This window comes from Rattus norvegicus, chromosome 1, assembly GCF_021556685.1.
Source record: "Rattus norvegicus strain SHRSP/BbbUtx chromosome 1, alternate assembly SHRSP_T2T, whole genome shotgun sequence".
Lineage (NCBI taxonomy): Eukaryota > Metazoa > Chordata > Mammalia > Rodentia > Muridae > Rattus > Rattus norvegicus.
Window position 1 is genome coordinate 201,591,398 of NC_141534.1, and position 17,323 is coordinate 201,608,720.

Consider the following 17,323-nt stretch of genomic DNA (forward strand, 5'->3'; position numbering starts at 1 on the left):
AGAGTGGTTTGCTTAAGCCGCCCTTTTCTATGTTTGGGCTGCAGTTTGTAAGTAATAGTTTTTATCCTGGGATTCTTGTGGCTCAGAGTGAGGTCTCCTGGCCTCTTCTGAGTGATCACAGGACTGCCTGGGAGCGTCATGATTTCATATTCACTATTTATCACTTGGCAAATGGCGCCAGAGACATAAGATTGTTTTACTTGTCCTGTTTTCAGGTGTGTTTTTATTACAGAGACCATTCATGGCACACGGCACGCATCAGTCACAATTGTCCTTTTGAGGGACATGTGGTTTGTGATTTCATCCTTTCAGTTTTTGGAAGACTTTTAAGAAAAGTTGGGGGGTTGGGGATTTAGCTCAGTGGTAGAGCGCTTGCCTAGGAAGCGCAAGGCCCTGGGTTCGGTCCCCAGCTCCAAAAAAAAAAAGAACCTAAAAAAAAAAAAAAAAAAAAAAGAAAAGTTGGAGAATCCCACCAATTGTATAAAGGAACCATAGGAATTGCGTGTGTGTTGCTTTTAATCTTGGAAGTTTTAGAAAAACTTTAAGCCCAAATTTGTGAGATAGGACTGTGAGTCTGGTTATCAAATATGAAACAAACAAAAAGCACATTTCAAAGATCCAATGCTTACACCAAAGCATTCTACATAAAAACAGGGCACTGAGATCGAAGGCTGTAGTTCAGTTGTTAAACTCTTTTATTATTTGTTTTTTTTAATGATATTCAATTGTGTGTTTGTGTGTATCCACGTGTCTGCCACATGTGTGTGGTGCCCACAGGGCCAAAGGCAGGCTATGGATCTCTCTGTAGTTGTAGATAGAGACAGTTGCAAGCCACGAAGTAGAGGGACTCAGAACCAAATTTGGGTCCCCTCAACATCTCTGCCTGCCTCCATCCTCTGAGCCACTTTTCCAGCCCCTCTGTTGCAGAATTCTTGCTTAACATGCACCACGCCTTGCACTCCACCCCTAACACCAAATGAGCTGGGCTGGATGGTACAAGCTGTATTAGTACTGGAAGGTAGAGGTGGGAGGGTTAGAAGTTCAGGGTCATCTTCAACCACAAAGCTAGTTTGAGGGCAGCCAGGGATGCACAAGACCCTAAGTAAATGAATGAAAGAATGAAGCATCCAGGTTGTGTGTGTGTGTGTGTGTGTGTGTGTGTGTGTGTGTGTGTGTATATATATATATATATATATGTGTGTGTGTGTGTGTGTGTGTGTGTGTGTATGTTGTTGGTGCATTTGCTCTGCAAAAGTTAGAGTTTATAAAACACTTCCTACAAGAGCATTTCTGGTAATAAAAGGGTAACACAAGTTTGAATACAAATAGTTTGGCTCAACAAAAGTGGGCTGGTCAGTATTTGAGTTTTTTAAATGTTAGTTTTTGATCCCTCAAGGCTCAGAGCACATTGCCCAGGAAAGGGTGGAAAGAATGTAAGAATGATGGGAAAAGCTATGAACTGCTGCCCTCTGCATACGATGTGGCAACCAATCCACGAACCCACAGCAGCACTATCTGCAAAAGTCTCTTGCCAGACCAACCAGCCAACGTTCTCGAATGGCTGGAGGCGTGAGCTCATGAAGGCCACTCCTAGCTGAAGAGCTATTGCCAAGTGAGAGCTTCTGGGGAGTCGTTTTCAGGGCTGTGGCCGGTGTAGGCCGCCCATGCCCCACCCCGGTAGACGGCCCTGCACCCATGGGTATGCAGGCAGCACTAACTGCACTTAGTGGGTTATAAAACAAAGTGAAGACAGCATGACGGTGAGAGGGAGAAGTAGGCCATTCTTCAGGGACAGGTTCCTGGGAGAGAGGACCAGCAGATAAGATAAGGAAGATAGGAAAACTGGGGTCACAAGGTCTCGCAGCAGCTATGACTTTATGTCAAGGAATATTACTAAGCCAGCATCTTATATACAGTTTGCCCAGGGAAATGGCAGAGAGTCAACAGGAAACTTTTATACAATAGAAAAAGTTAGCAGGAAGCTAATCAAGCAATGTTACACAAAGGGAACACAGGATATCTCTAATGTGCCACAGATCAAGGTCAGCAGCGGCATTAGGGCTGGTTTCTTAGTATCTGAAATCATAGCTCTCCCAAGGCCCTGGCCCTGGCCCAGGCCATTACTATACTTGCCATGGAAAGAGGTGGAACCTTCGCCCAGCCAGTGGATTAGCCCTCAGGACAGAGACACACGGCTGCAGTCATGGATGTATTGATACTTGCACTTCTAGCTTTGGTCTCAGACTTAGCTGGGCAAATTTTCAAGTGGAGGGACTTGTCCACATCCTGCAACTAAAGGTGGTTTACACTGAGATGTGGCAGCATCTGCCCTGTCACCTCATGGGTTTCATCCAGGAAACCTGCCACGGCAAGGAACTCCTGCCTCTGTCCCTGGGCTCCTGCTCAAGAGCACTTCTCCGTATAGTGACACCAGGTTCACTTGAATAATGGAACTGCCCACTCCTGAATCTGCATTTGACAGCTCTACCTCTGAAACAGCTGTGTTGACAAAGCTTCTCACAGAGCTTTGCCCTGTGCCCTGTACTCTCTCTGCTTCTATTTTTAGGGCAGCCTTTCTTGACTGCAGCCTCTCTCCATTTCTTAAGTCATTCATGAATGAAAACATAACTAACTGAATGAATGAATGAACGAATGAATGAATGAGTGAGTGAATGAATGAATGGAGGCCATGACTGTTCCTAAGGCGTTGAGGTTTTTATTGTAAATGTAAGGGAGAACACAGGCAGAAGTATCTGGGAGAGTCCAGACTAAACATGACCAGCGAACTGAACTGTGCCATGTGAGGAAGGGTGGGCAGGACACCAAGAGCACAGGAAACAAAGAGGCCAAAATGGCTGAGGTTATATTGGGGAGAACAGCTGGGAAAGAATAGTCTAGCCCCTGAGCTGGACAGATTAGGGTAGAGGGTGGGGTATACCAGCCAGAATGACTCTGTTATAGGTCCAGGTGATGCTGAGAGAGGCTGGCTGGACAAATAGGTAGTTCAGCCATTTGTCCCAGGCTCGGGACCTAATAGTTTGTAAACCACATATGAAATGTAATGTGCAACTTGAGAGCCCTTAGCTGTTTAGCTGGAAGTAAAGGACGTAGGATTGCTGGAGGTCATGGTCACTGAGTGAAACCAGCGGCATTTGGTGTGTGGTAAAGCCATGGAGATCAGGATTTGTTGTTTAACACACTAGTGTGGAAAGAGGAGAACATGTCTGTGTTTCTGACATAGCTTGTTCATGGCATAGTCCAGCTCCTTCTCTTGAACTAGTTTCCTATAGTCCGGCTGCTGCCCTGCTGGGTGCTGAGGATCGGCCTGCACTCCTCCTCCTGTGTATCCTGTAGTTTATTCAACCACCTGCTTGGCCTCCCTTGCCTCTTTTCTCTTTGGCCAACTTTTCTTGAATATCTTCAAATTCCATTGGGGTTCAAGTTAGTTAGTTCATGAGTTAAACCTGGTCATAAACGAATGATTTTAGGAAATCTAGAGGAGTCAGTAAACAGATTTCTCATCCCAGGGCTGAGTTTTACTCCTGCAGTATGAAGAGGGTTAGAGCCAGAGCGTCTGTTTTCCAACACTGTGTGACCTTGCCTGGTTATTTAGCTTCTCTGTGCTTTAGACTGCTGTTGGTGGAGACAGTAAAAATCTCTACTTTATACCTTTCTTTTGTTTTAAGCCCTCCCAGCTCCTGGCTGGATTTAACAGTGCCTGTGAGTAGGCGCTTGGTAAGTTTTGCTGGCGATGGCAGGTGGAGTTGGCAGCGGGCTAGGCTCCCCAGTTAGAGATCGGGGTCATGACAGGGACTCTTGATGGGGTTGTATGGTGTTAGCAGTGTGAGACCTGGGTGTCTACCTGAAGAGGGGCCTAGAAGAGGGATACAAAAAGGCTGGGATAGGACATATATCTCAGGCAGGTCATGGGGTGGTGCATCTTGCTAAATAAGTTTAGTGTGAAAGCAAAAATACAGTGGGTAATGCATTGATGGTTGGGTTAGCTTGGCTAGCAGTGGTCTTCTGGGTGAAACATGTACATGTATGTATACACATGTGCACGTGTGCATACTCACATGGAGTAAGTGCTGTCCCTGGGCACATGCCATTGCATCTAGGTCATTCCTAAAATAAGCACAATGATACAAACTCCCCAAGCTTCCGCCTTGTCTGAGCCCTGTGCAGGTAGGTCTGTAGCAATGGTGAGAAGTTGTGAGAGTCTGATTCTTATCAGGAGCCAGGGTGTGTGTGACCAGGTCTGGTGGCAGTGGACCTTGTATTTCCAGGTCAAGCTCACTTAGGGAGGTGTCTCATCATTTGTGTCTGCCATTGCTCAGTGGGCATGAGGGTCGAGAATCGGTAATAAATGTGGAGACAGCAACCTCACACCTGTGGATTCACCATGCGACATCTGCGTGGACCCTTATGAGATGTAAGATTAGTTTAGAATTGTTTGTGTTGATTTCTAGTGGGTTAGAAGTCACGTGTCTTTGAATTGGAAATCCGATTTGGCCTTTAGTTGTGGCAGGGGCTCTGGAACTGTCAGCCTTTGATGCATTCTGACATAACAGGGTTTGAAAGGCAAGCAAAGAGCTCAGCAGAGCCATTGGGTCAGGCTCACTTAGGGAGGGGTCTTGTCATTTGTGACCTCGGGAGTTACTGTACTGACCAGCCACACAGGACCAGGACAGAGGACAATGGCCTAAGCTGGCAGACCAATGTGGCCCCTCAGTTTCTCCCAGGTGTGCACATTCAAGAGATTACAGGCAGTAATGCCTCTGAACATATGTGACTATCTTGCTGTGCACATCTGAAGTTCTTTTCCTAAACAAATCTCATAGTAGTGCAAAAGAGACCACTTCCTGCCCTCACCTTGCCTCTGTCCCTTCATGTATATCCAGGTGGCGGACCTACTTCTTTCAATATTTTTAAATTATTATTTATATTTTTAGTAGATGGCATGTTTTGCCTGCATATATCGCTATGTTTGTGCAGTACCGAAGGAGGCCAGACGAGGGCATCATATCCCCTAGGAACTGGAATTACAGAAGGTTGTGGGTGCTTGGAATCAAACTCAGGTTCTCTGGAAAGAGCAGCCAGTGCTCTTGACAGCTGAGCCATCTCTCCAGCCTCGCTCGGTGGACTCCATAGCATGTGCTCATTAGTGATATACACTGCGGCTGCTTGCTACAACTTCCTGTTGATGGTCTAAAAACTTGCTTGTTCCTCTGGGAAACCATGCCACTGTCCGAGAGATGTTATCATTTATAAATAATGTTACTTAATTTGCACAAAACACATTAAAGTGAGTTTTTGAGTGTTTCAGAGCATATACATAAACTACCCTGAGCCAGTTTGTTGTGCTTTCCAAATATATAAATATTTGGAAAATAAAGTTAGAAAATAAAGCAACCTGGACCTCCCAGGTTGCTCTTTTCTGTGTCTTCAACTCACTGTCTTCCAGAGATGACCCTTCATATGACTTAGTGTCCTAGCATGGGCACGACAAGAGCAGGTCTGCCTTCTGTGGAGCCATACTGCAGGAGGTGTGGTGTGTTGAGAGAGCAGCTGGCCAGATGTGTGGAATGTTGGCAAAGGAAAATACACAATCATTTCTTGTGAAATAACTGACCAACACACCAGGGATGTGTACCGTAGTTACAAGGCACAGAGGTGCTTAAACCAGAGATTCAGAGATGGTAAATCTGAGGAGACACAAAGTATAGTAGGCAGACAAGGACAAAAGCAGAACAAAGCAAGACAAAACAAATGAGCACAGTGAAACACAGCAACCAACAAGTAACCCCGTGTGGTGATGACGTGGTTTACAGCCTATAGGGTTCCTTAGGCTTTTAAAACTCAGTGTTTCTTTATTTCTGACCTGAGGAAACCCTCTCAAAACATCTAGCATGGAAATCATTCATTTTATTTTATCTGTGTGTATTTGAGACAGGTTCTTTCTACATAGCCCCCACTGTCCTGGAACTTGCTATGTAGACCAGGCTGGTCTCAAACCACAGAGATCCACATGTGTCTCTGTCTCTCAGTGCTGGAATTAAAAGTGAGTGTTATCATGCCTGGCAAAACCATCCATTCTAAAGGCTGAATTTAACGTTGTAGACCTGGCAAATCATCCATCCATTCCCTTACCAAGGGCTCCCCTTTCCTCGTGAAAACTGCTCTGCTATGATGCAGTTCATGTCCTCATGTCTTTGTCTTCATCACTGTGGCAAAGATCACTACGATGAGTGACCTAGTGAGTAGGACACACATTTTACGTTTTACACACATTTACATCATGCAGCCCATAGTTGTCCTCAAACTCACCGTGGGACTGAAGGTGACCTTGACCTGGCTCTCCTGCCTCCACCTCATGAGTGCCGTGATTACATGTGTGGCACTCAAGTTTGGGCAATGTTGGGGATGGAGCCCTGGGCTCTATGCACACCAGGCAGGCACTCTGCCCTCCAAGCTACATCTCCACTGGCCACGTTTCTCTTCCCATATGCTTCCATAGTGCTCTCTGGCAAGGCTTTGGTTCCTACTTCTCCACAGCCAATGGCTGAGTGTGTCTCCTGATAGTGTCACTTGTAATCAAAACGAGGTCTCCTCAGTGTCTGACTGGACTCGGAGTGAGAGCTTGTTGCTGCTGATCTCTGTGACATCAGGTTGTGGGATGTTGTTCCATGTCCTCTTGGCTATTTGCTTGCTCCATTTGGCACACAGCTTATCTTTTACCTGGGTCACGACTAGCCTGTTCTTGTTTAAATAGTGCTAATCATATGGAATAGACATCAAGCCTTTGTTGTCTGTTATAAATAAAATATTAGACCAAATATGGTGTTCATGTCTTGGCTCTCTCTGTGACCCAGTTCACCAAAGGATGATAGCAGCTCATGGAGTCTCATTCTTAAAGATTCAACTATTTGCTGGGCCACAGTAACCTGCCTCCTGGAAGGGTCATGGTGAATCGTAGTAGCAGTAGACCAGTTTAGTTGCCTTCAGGAGTGTCAAGGCGCTTACGTGCAGGTGTTCACCTTTACCTGAGTGTTCAATGTGTGGGAGTCAGCTGGGTTACTGGCAGCTCTGACCTTCTGGAAACAGGGCCCTGAACTCCATATTTCTTTTTTCAGAAATCGTGCCACTCCTAAGGCCCCATCCTCCTGTTGTGGGCAAGGTGACTCATCACAGCATCGAACTGTACTGGGATCTGGAAAAGAGAGAGAAACGGCAAGGACCACAGGAGCAGTGGCTTAGGTTCTCCATTGAAGAGGAGGACCCCAAGATGCACAACTATGGTGTCATTTACACGTAGGTACAGGCGCAGCTGCTCACACTTCTTTCTTTCTTCACTGTAGAATGGTTTCCTAGGTCACCAAGAACCCTCTGGCACCTCTGAGGTTAAGGGCTGAATCCATGGACTCTTGGTATGAGCATTAGTGGGACACACATTTTACAGGGTATCATGCAGCCCATAGTTGTCCTCAAACTCACTATGGAGCTGAAGGTGACCTTGACCTGGCTCTCCTGCCTCCACCTTGTGAGTGCTGTGATTACATGTGTGGCACTCAAGTTAGTGCAATGTTGGGGATAGTGGGAACGAACCCCTATAACTGAGAGCTTCTTTGACTCCAGAAGTAGGCTAGTGTATTTGCCTATGGCAACAATGCAGAGCTGGATAGACAAGTTAGCAGGTTGATGTGAGCTGTGGTTCCCATCGGGCTGTTCTGTGTGTGGATGCCAGGTGAAGCACCTCTAGTCCACACCAGCTGACTGCTCTAATCTCGTCTGACCTAGCTGTCCTCTTCTCAACTCTTTCTACCCAGAATGGCCTCCATTTCAGCCTGGAGGCCGGGTGTGCCTCACATCAGGGCCTTGCTTGTTAGTCTCTCGAGCATTTTCTTCTGATTTAATTGGCCACATCCTTCCCAGGATATGAACCCTAAATGAAGTTCCCTCCTCCATACTCCCTTCTTGCTCTAAAGGCCACAAAGTTTGCCAGTCCACACGCCCTGCCTGCAGCCTTACCTCAGATCCCCATTGAGGCGCTCACAAGTGCCGCGCTGGGGCCCTCCCATGTGGTGGCTTGTTCTATTGGGTCTCCCCACCAATATTTGGCACAATGGGAGATGGGCCAGACTTCTGGCTTGTGCAGTACTCTGTCCCAGTTCCTAGACCACTGCTGGCAGGCTGCAGGCCCTTGCAGAGTTATGGCTTTTACACAAACAAAGTGCCACGGAAAGGGACTCCTTGTCTTCATGTTAGCACTGCTTTAACTTCCCTTGGCTGCTCAGCTCTTTGCAGTGTGGCCTCGCTTAGCCTTTGCGGTAGGTGCCACAAGGATTGGCACAGCAGAGCCTCCCCTACCGTTCACTGGTGCCCGGGACACAGTAGTGCAGTAAGTCACAGGCAGACAACGGCAATGACGCGGTCAGGATCTAGGATGCTTTGTCAGGTGCTTGTCTGGCCTTTCCTCCGGAGGCATTATACCCAAGTGCTGGTGTGGGGACGTGGGGACAGCCTGGATGGTGATGACGTGTATCTGGTCTCATGTCACACTGTCCCCTTCTTCCCTTCCCAGTGTTATTCTTCCCTCCACTCCACCCTTTAGTTGTTACCTAAGTGGTAACATCCTGATATTTGAGAAGCATTTCTCTGTATTCAAACAGAAATAGCATTATCTGAAATATAGTTACCATATGAAAATAATTTTGGACCCTGAATCCCTGACTCAGTTAGGTTTCTATTGTGATAAGGACCATGGTCAAAAGCAACTTGGGGAGGAAGAGGCTTACTTCAGCTCACAGTTCCACACCACAGTCCATCATGGGGGAAGTCAGAGCAGGAACCTGGAGGCAGGAGCTGTTGCAGAGGTCATGGAGGGGAGGGGTGCTGCTTACAGGCTCGCTCCTCATGCTTGCTCTTCTTGCTTTCTTACACTCTCAGGACCACCTACCTAGGACTAGCACCGCCCACAGTGGGCATGGGCTCTTCTACATCAATCATTGATCAAAAAAACCAAACCAAACCAAACCAAAACCAACCAAACAAAATGCCCCATAGACTTTCCCGTAGGATATCTGGTCAAACATGTTCTCAACTGACTTGAGCTTATGTCAAATTGACAGAAAATAGCCATGGTTTTTAAAAATCATGTCACATGGTCTATTGTGAAGTCAATTTCCTTCTAAATGCATATATACATAATATAAAATGTATTTTGGGGATGGAGAGATGGCTCAGCGGTTAAGAGCACTGACTGCTCTTCCAGAGGTCCCGAGTTCAAATCCCAGCAACCACATGGTGGCTCATAACCATCTGTAATGAGATCTGACGCTCTCTTCTGGTGTGTCTGAAGACAGCTACAGTGTACTTACATATAATAAATAAACAAATCTTTAAAAAATGTATTTTGTGTGTGTGTGTGTTTGTGTGTGTGTGTGTGTGTGTGTGTGTGTGTGTGTGTGTGTGTATGTGTGTGTGTTTGTGCAGGTATACGTACCCATGGTGGCCAGAGGAGCATGTTGAGTGCCCTGCTTTTTCATTTTAGCCCCTATTCCATTGAAACAAGTTCCTTCATTGACAGCCAGCTTGCCCTCTGGCAATGACTGCCTGCTCACTGGCCAGCAAACCCCAATTGTCCTCCTGTCTTTCCCTACCCCAATGCTGGCACTCCAGGTGTGTGGGGCCACAGCCAGCTTTCTAATGTAGGTGCTAGGGATCTGAACTCAGGTCCTGATGCTTTTATGACAAATGCTCTTTTTACTCACTGAACTGTCTTTCTCATCCTTAAATTATATTTTAAGTCTTTTTTTTAATGGAGGAAGAAAAAGACAGAGCCTTTAACTTGTCTGACTTGTGCATGGCCAGAGCCTGGGGAACTGTCCTGGCTATGTTCTTTTGCCACTTCTTGGCTTGCCTGCCCTCCCTCCCTTCTTTTTATACCAAGTGCCCAAGGTTTATTTAGAGAGACACCAGTCACACGCTCCAGCCTTCAGCTAACATAGGGTCTGCCTCATTCACCTTGACCCCAGAAACCTGGCTGTGGTCTGGCCAGAGAACAGTCTGGGTAGTGGTCTGCCATCCAGAGCTGGTGGCATCACCTGAACTGGCTCCAAGGGCTTTTTGGTGAAAGGTTTTATCCCTTGAAAAGTGTGCACTTGTATCTGCCCACTAGGTGGCAGGCTTGGACTGCAGCAGTCCTACCTCATTTGTCTCCTTCCGCACCTCATTCTATCATTAAAGCTGGCAGATGCCTTCCTTACTAAGATGGTTATCTAGTGCACACTGTGGCCTTGGGTGCTTCCTCCTGCCCTGGAAGTTTGGCTCTGGTCCATCAGCACACTGTAGTCTGCATCACTGGAGTGGTCTTTGGCTTGGGTTTCCCTTATAGTTCTCAGAAGTACAGTTACCTAGTTTTGTGGGTTTCCCCCTCTGCTCTCCTTCACAAGGCCAAGGCATTCTGCTCCATTTCTGTCTGTTTTCCTATGTGTCCTAGTCCCTGAACTGCCCAGGATTTGCTGGTGAGATGAGTCTCCTTGCTCTCTGCCTCTTCTTTCTACCCTGAAGACTGATTTTTTTCTCTCTCTCTCTCATTTGTAATATCATCCTAAGTGGGTCTTCTTTGCATGGAGGATGAAGGCCATGCTCCCTAGGGTGTTGTTTCATCATGTTCCACATGTGTGCACAAATGTGCATGTATACACATTTGTGTTGTCTGTCTCTTTGTATGGTATACATGATGCATGTGTGTGTGTGCAGCTTGCTCACAGCTGCTTGATTACCTCTTATTTCAGAGCATAAACTTTCTCTGATGTAGGGGCTTCCTGTGTTTTGAATATGCCTTGGCATCCTCTCTGTGTGGTTCTTGTTCTCCCCCATCACTCTGTCCCCTCGTCCTGCCAATGTAACATTCCCCATCATCTGAAAGGCTCCCTTGCTGTCTTCCTGTTGCCCTTCCTTGCTGTGACAGTTGCCACCCTCTTATGCTTTTTATCCACATCTTCTTCATATGTTACTGAGTGCCTATGACACTGCAAACACTGTTCCAAAAGCCAGAGATGTGACACTGGAGTCACATAGGAATTCCTCATATTGAGAACGCCTGATAAGTGAACATGCAAGTGAACATGCACAGGGTGTCAGGGTCCTAAGGAGGAAAGCATGGGGCAGGTTAGGGGTCTGGGACCTGGATTAAGGGCCTGAAGCAAGTGTGGGGTGGGACTTTCCAAGCCAAAGCAGTGCCAAACAGGGAAGGTCGTGGAGGATGTGGAGGAGTATTGGTGAGGTTGACAAGGTAGCAAGAGGTAACCAGGTGGCTGTGACTTACCCAGAGAGCACTGGCTTTTACTAGAAAGAGGTTGGGGGAAGCAAATAAAGTTGTTAATCCAGAAGAGGCAGGGTCTATACGGTCTATGATGGCCACTGTGACTGCCTGAGATGAGGCCGTGGGAGGAGGGGCAGTAGGCAGCAGAGAGGGTTAATCAGGAAGTTTGTGTGATAAATGAAGGGGGAGAGAGAGCAGGACAGTGTGTGAACTGGTTGAACACAGGATGCTTTTAATGGTAGATTTAAAGCATTTGCTAGTGGATCTAGGCTCAGGTCTGTGGTCCCAGGTGTTTGGGAGGCTGAGACAGGGGTGGGTGGTGGGTGGATGTGGGTTTCACTTGAGGCCAGGAGATGGGGACCAGCCTAGACAGAATTCCAAGGCTTTATCTCAAAATCCAAAACAGAATGCCTTAAAATTTGCCAGTGCATTAGACCTCTATTGAATGAATGTCAACAAGCAAGGGAGACTGTGTGTAGACTTGCATGTGTACATGAGCACTTACCACACACACTCTCACGGGCATGCCCACCCATCTCTTAGGGGACCAACCCTTCCCAAACCATAGTGAGGATGCTCACTTATCGATATAGTCTACCTCTTCCTAAGAATAACCTGATCCACCTTTATTTTCTGGATTATAATTTTCAGCCCATGTAGTATTTCAGGACATTTATTCTGCTTGTCTAGAGAGTTCACATTGTGGTGAGTGTATTTATGTTTTTTTAAAATTCAAATGTTTTTCTTTATGCCATCAGAACCATTTTTTATTATCTCATATTAGTGTATAACCGACTGTGTGTCCATCTGTCTGTCTCCCAGCTGGCCTGTGATGGCCCTGGCCTCTGCTCCATGGACTTTGGCGGGTGCAGTAGTGCGTCTGTTGGCTGGAAGCTGGCATGTAGGACCCTTCCTAGACTTTTTTCTCTCCATCACTGCCTGCCACTGTCCACGGGCTCCATCTTGCCATGAGGCCTCTCTACAGCAGGGAATTAGAGTTTTCCATGGTGGCTAACTCCCAACGGCACCAGTGTGAAAGTGACAGGCTTCTCATCCCCCAACCTCAGCGTCACCCAGCTCCCTTCCTGCCACCGTCCTCCCATCCCAGGGCACAGGGTTAGACCCTTGCCTGTGTGTCTGCACTGACGGATGGGCTGGCCTTGCCGACCGTGCACCTTCTTTGAGTGAAGAGGGGTGGCTTTACAAATAAAGGATACCAGAATGGAGCTGAATTTGCCAACAGAAGGCAGGGAACAGGGCCTGATGTTAGAGAGGTCTAATGCTCAGATTATTATTATTTTTGGCTCTGTTGGGTTTTGGTGCCTGAAGTAATTTGTGGTGCAAGTTACTAATTTCTCCTGGAATCTCAATGTTGGAGGAGCACCAAGGAGAAAGGGTTTTGGTAAACGTGGAGTTGGGTGATGTAGCTGGATCTCATTGGAGCATCTTTCCTCGAATGCCTGGATCTGACATACCCTGTGTACATTCTGCTTGAGCCTTTCATCCTGGGGCTGACCTTTGAACCTTACATTTCATTCTGACATTTCTTGTCTGTCATAGAAGTCAGAGAGACCTTCCTGGCAGTACACCATGCAACCCTCTCTTCTTCCACCCATCATTCCCCATGCAGGGGAATAAGCTCAGGAGGAAATCAGACTATAGACTCTGGATGGGATGGGGACAGGAAGGGCTTCACCCAGGGTCAGGGCAGCTCTGTTCTGTAGCCACCCCTCTAATGCCACACCTTGGAAAAGAGACTGATTTTTCTAGTGGGCTTTGGGGATGAATAAATGAGGCCTTGAGTAACAGCTGAGGACTGTATTTATTCTGCAGCCATGTGTGTCCAGGCAAGCTTCTCTCAGCCACGATACTGACTCCAGGAGATAAGGCCTGCAGGATGGTGAATGATTTAACTCAGTCTTGAACTCATCTGGGGCTGCCTGGCCCAACACCTTGCAACAAATGGGCATGGGATAAGTTTGAATTGTACAGAACTTAACTTGTGTGTAAATATTTAGGTTGGACACAAACATCCTTGTACAGTTTGCATAGTAATGTATGGCTTTGGCCTCTGCAGAAGCTCTGCTGAGGAGGAGAGAAAGGACAGCAAGCAGTGGTAAGCTTGCATGCATGGAGTCATGGGAAGTATACTGAAGGGAAAAAAGCAAGAGAGCAGTGAAGTGGAGAGAAAAAGAATTAGAGATAGTGTGATGCCTCATCCAAGGTCAAGCCTTTGAAGCACAAGCAAAGACAAACTTAGTTAGATACAGCATTGAAATAGGGACACTTGGGATCTACTCAAAGCCCAGGAAAGACTTCTGGTAGGAGAATGAAACTGAAAATTGAGGCATATTTTGAGCTACATGCCATCCTGTCCCCTTTGAAGGCTTGGTGTCTTAAAATGCGCACCAAAGCAGAGCCATCCCCTCCACTTTCCTCATAGCAGACACCTGGCATCTCCCTGCACCTTCTGGTTCCAGCATCCTCAGAGAGGGCCAGGGCAGGGCAGCCGGCCAGCCACTGCACTGTTTTCCAGTTCTCATTTCTAAGCTCCCGATTACAGAATTCAGACATCTTTCCCTAGAGTCATGGGATCTTCACTGCAAGCCTCTAGTCAACTTCTACCATAGAAACCTTCAACTCCTGTTGCCCACCAGCATTCCTCGGTGAACTTATTTATGATGTAAGATGTTAGAGTTGTTTTGTATTGTGGTGCCTGACTTCCTAGCTAAACTGATTTGCTTTGGAGCAGCGAACCATCATTGGCTTGACTTCAGAGCAGCGAACCATCATTGGCTTGACTTCGGAGCAGCGAACCATCATTGGCCTGTTCCCTGAAGTGTTTTGCTTGCTGTAGAGGCAATAGCTATCAGCGTCAGCCTTGAAGACTATTTGAAACTCACATGTGTGCAATAATCTTTTAAATGTGAAACTTTGTCGTCTGAATATGAATTTTATGGGTTAGTATGATTTTTCACTAAGCACAGTGTTATGTGAAACGTTTTTTTTTTTTTTTTTGTGGGGAGTATAAACAAATGTTTATTTATTCTAGATACCAATGACACACTACGGGAACAATTTTATTAAAAAGAAACTTGGTGAACCAGTGAGATCGTTGTTTTTTTTTTTTTTTTTCTAGGAGGGTGTGGGAGGGGTTGGGTATAGGCGCATGGAGGACTCGGAGGCAGTTGTGACAAAGGTACTGACTGACAAAAGCTGCAATCTTGAAGCTCTGAGAAACTTTTAGGCAGATCTGCAGGTCAGAGAGTCTCTACTTAGGCAGCTTAGGTGATGGGAAAGTTCCTTTGTCTTGTATCCAGGCTGTCAGGAAAATTCCTCCCCTAGCCTTCTGAATCTTACTCGTTTCAGGAACTTGCTAAGACTTGTGAGTTATTTGCTTCTAGAGACTCACGAGCCTTCCCCATTCCTTTCTGGATGGAATGTTTTAATTAGAAGGAAATTGCTACACCACACCTGGCTAGACCAGATGGGGCAAAGAGGTTACATGCCACAAAGGTATGGATCTGTGACCATACCAATAAACAAGGATCAGCATTCAAAGTCGCTTCCACCTGTTGTTACCTGCTGTTGGGAAATGCTGCCTAGGTGACCTGGCATGCAGGCAAGGCAAAAGCTACATGATGTAAAACTGAAAACCCTTGAATAAAAGTGAAGACCCAGAAATGAACCCACACACCTATGGTCACTTGATTTTTGACAAAGAAGCTAAAGCCATCCAGTGGGAAAAAGATACCATTTTCAACAAATGGTGCTGGTTCAACTGGAGGTCAGCATGTAGAAGAATGCAAATCAATCCATTCTTATCTCCCTGTACAAAGCTCAAGTCCAAGTGGATCAAGGACTTCCACATAAAACCAGATACACTGAAACTAATAGAAGAGAAAGTGGGGAAACATCTCGAACACATGGGCACTGGAGAAAATTTCCTGAACAAAACACCAATGACTTATGCTCTAAGATCAAGAATCAGCAAATAGAACCTCATAAAATTGCAAAGCTTCTGTAAGGCAAAAGACACTGTCAATAGGACAAAATGGCAACCAACAGATTGGAAAAAGATTTTTACCAATCCTACATCCTCTAGAGGGCTAATATCCAATGTATACAAAGAACTCAAGGAGTTAGACTCCAGAGAATCAAATAACCCTATTAAAAATGGGGTACAGAGCTAAACAGAGAATTCTCAACTGAGGAATATCGAATGGCCAAGAAGCACCTAAAGAAATGTTCAACTCCTCCATTGTTGGTGGGATTGCAGACTGGTACAACTATTCTGGAAATCAGTCTGGAGGTTCCTCAGAAAATTGGACATTGAACTGCCTGAGGATCCAGCTATACCTCTCTTGGGCATATACCCAAAAGATGCCCCAACATATAAAAAAGACACGTGCTCCACTATGTTCATCGCAGCCTTATTTATAATAGCCAGAAGCTGGAAAGAACCCAGATGCCCTTCAACAGAGGAATGGATACAGAAAATGTGGTACATCTACACAATGGAATATTACTCAGCTATCAAAAATAATGACTTTATGAAATTCGTAGGCAAATGGTTAGAACTGGAAAATATCATCCTGAGTGAGGTAACCCAATCACAGAAAAACACACATGGTATGCACTCATTGATAAGTGGCTATTAGCCCAAATGGTTGAATTACCCTAGATCCCTAGAACAAATGAAACTCAAGACGGATGATCAAAATGTGAATGCTTCACTCCTTCTTTAAAAGGGGAACAAGAATACCCTTGGCAGGGAATAGAGAGGCAAAAATTAAAACAGACACAGAAGGAACACCCATTCTGCCCCACATGTGGCCCATACATATACAGCCATCCAATTAGACAAGATGGATGAAGCAAAGAAGTGCAGGCCGACAGGAGCCGGATGTAGATCGCTCCTGAGAGACACAGCCAGAATACAGCAAATACAGAGGCGAATGCCAGCAGCAAACCACTGAACTGAGAATGGGACCCCCGTTGAAGGAATCAGAGAAAGAACTGGAAGAGCTTGAAGGAGCTCGGGACCCCTTATGAACAACAATGCCAAGCAACCAGAGCTTCCAGGGACTAAGCCACTACCTAAAGACTATACATGGACTGACCCTGGACTCTGACCTCATAGGTAGCAATGAATATTCTAGTAAGATCACCAGTGGAAGGGGAAGCCCTTGGTCCTACTAAGACTGAACCCCCAGTGAACGTGATTGTTGGGGGGAGGGCGGCAATGGGGGGAGGATGGGGAGGGGAACACCCATAAAGAAGGGGAGGGGGGTATTAGGGGGATGTTTGCCCGGAAACCGGGAAAGGGAATAACACTCGAAATGTAAATAAGAAATACTCAAGTTAATAAAAAAAAAAAAGAGAGAAATGTTCAACATCCTTACTCATCTGGGAAATGCAAATCAAAACAACCCTGAGATTCCACCTCACACCAGTCAGAATGGCTAAAATAAAAAAACTCAGGTGACAACAGATGCTGGCGAAGATGTGCAGAGAGAGGAACACTCCTCCATTGCTGGTGGGATTGCAAGCTGGTACAACCACTGTGAAAATCAGTCTGGCAGTTCCTCAGAAAATTGGACATAGTACTACCTGAGGACCCAGCTATACCAGTCCTGGGCATATACCCAAAAGATGCTCCAACATATAACAAGAACACATGCTCCACTATGTTTATAGCAGGCTTATTTATAATAGCCAGAAGCTAGAAAGAACCCAGATGTCCCTCAACAGAGGAATGGACAGAAAATGTGGTACATTTACGCAATGGAGTACTACTCAGGTATTAAAACAATGACTTTATGAAATTCTTAGGCAAATGGATGGATCTAGAAAATATCATCCTGAGTGAAGTAACCCAGTCACAAAAGAACATACACCGTATGTACTCACTGATAAGTGGATATTAGCTCAAAAGCTCAGAATACTCAAGATACAATTCATAGACCATATGAAGCTCAAGAAGAAGAAAAACCA

The 17,323-nt window shown here is 46.0% G+C and overlaps 1 protein-coding gene across 2 annotated transcripts in view; it reads left to right on the forward strand.

Moving 5' to 3' along the window:
- The window catches only part of Fank1 (fibronectin type III and ankyrin repeat domains 1), a 118,440-nt gene that overhangs the window by 72,639 nt on the left and 28,478 nt on the right, over nucleotides 1–17,323 (forward strand). For both annotated transcript variants that reach the window (XM_087561098.1, NM_001008347.1), the window contains 1 exon segment: nucleotides 7,134–7,311. In XM_087561098.1, coding sequence (XP_087417224.1) covers nucleotides 7,134–7,311 — 178 coding nt within the window.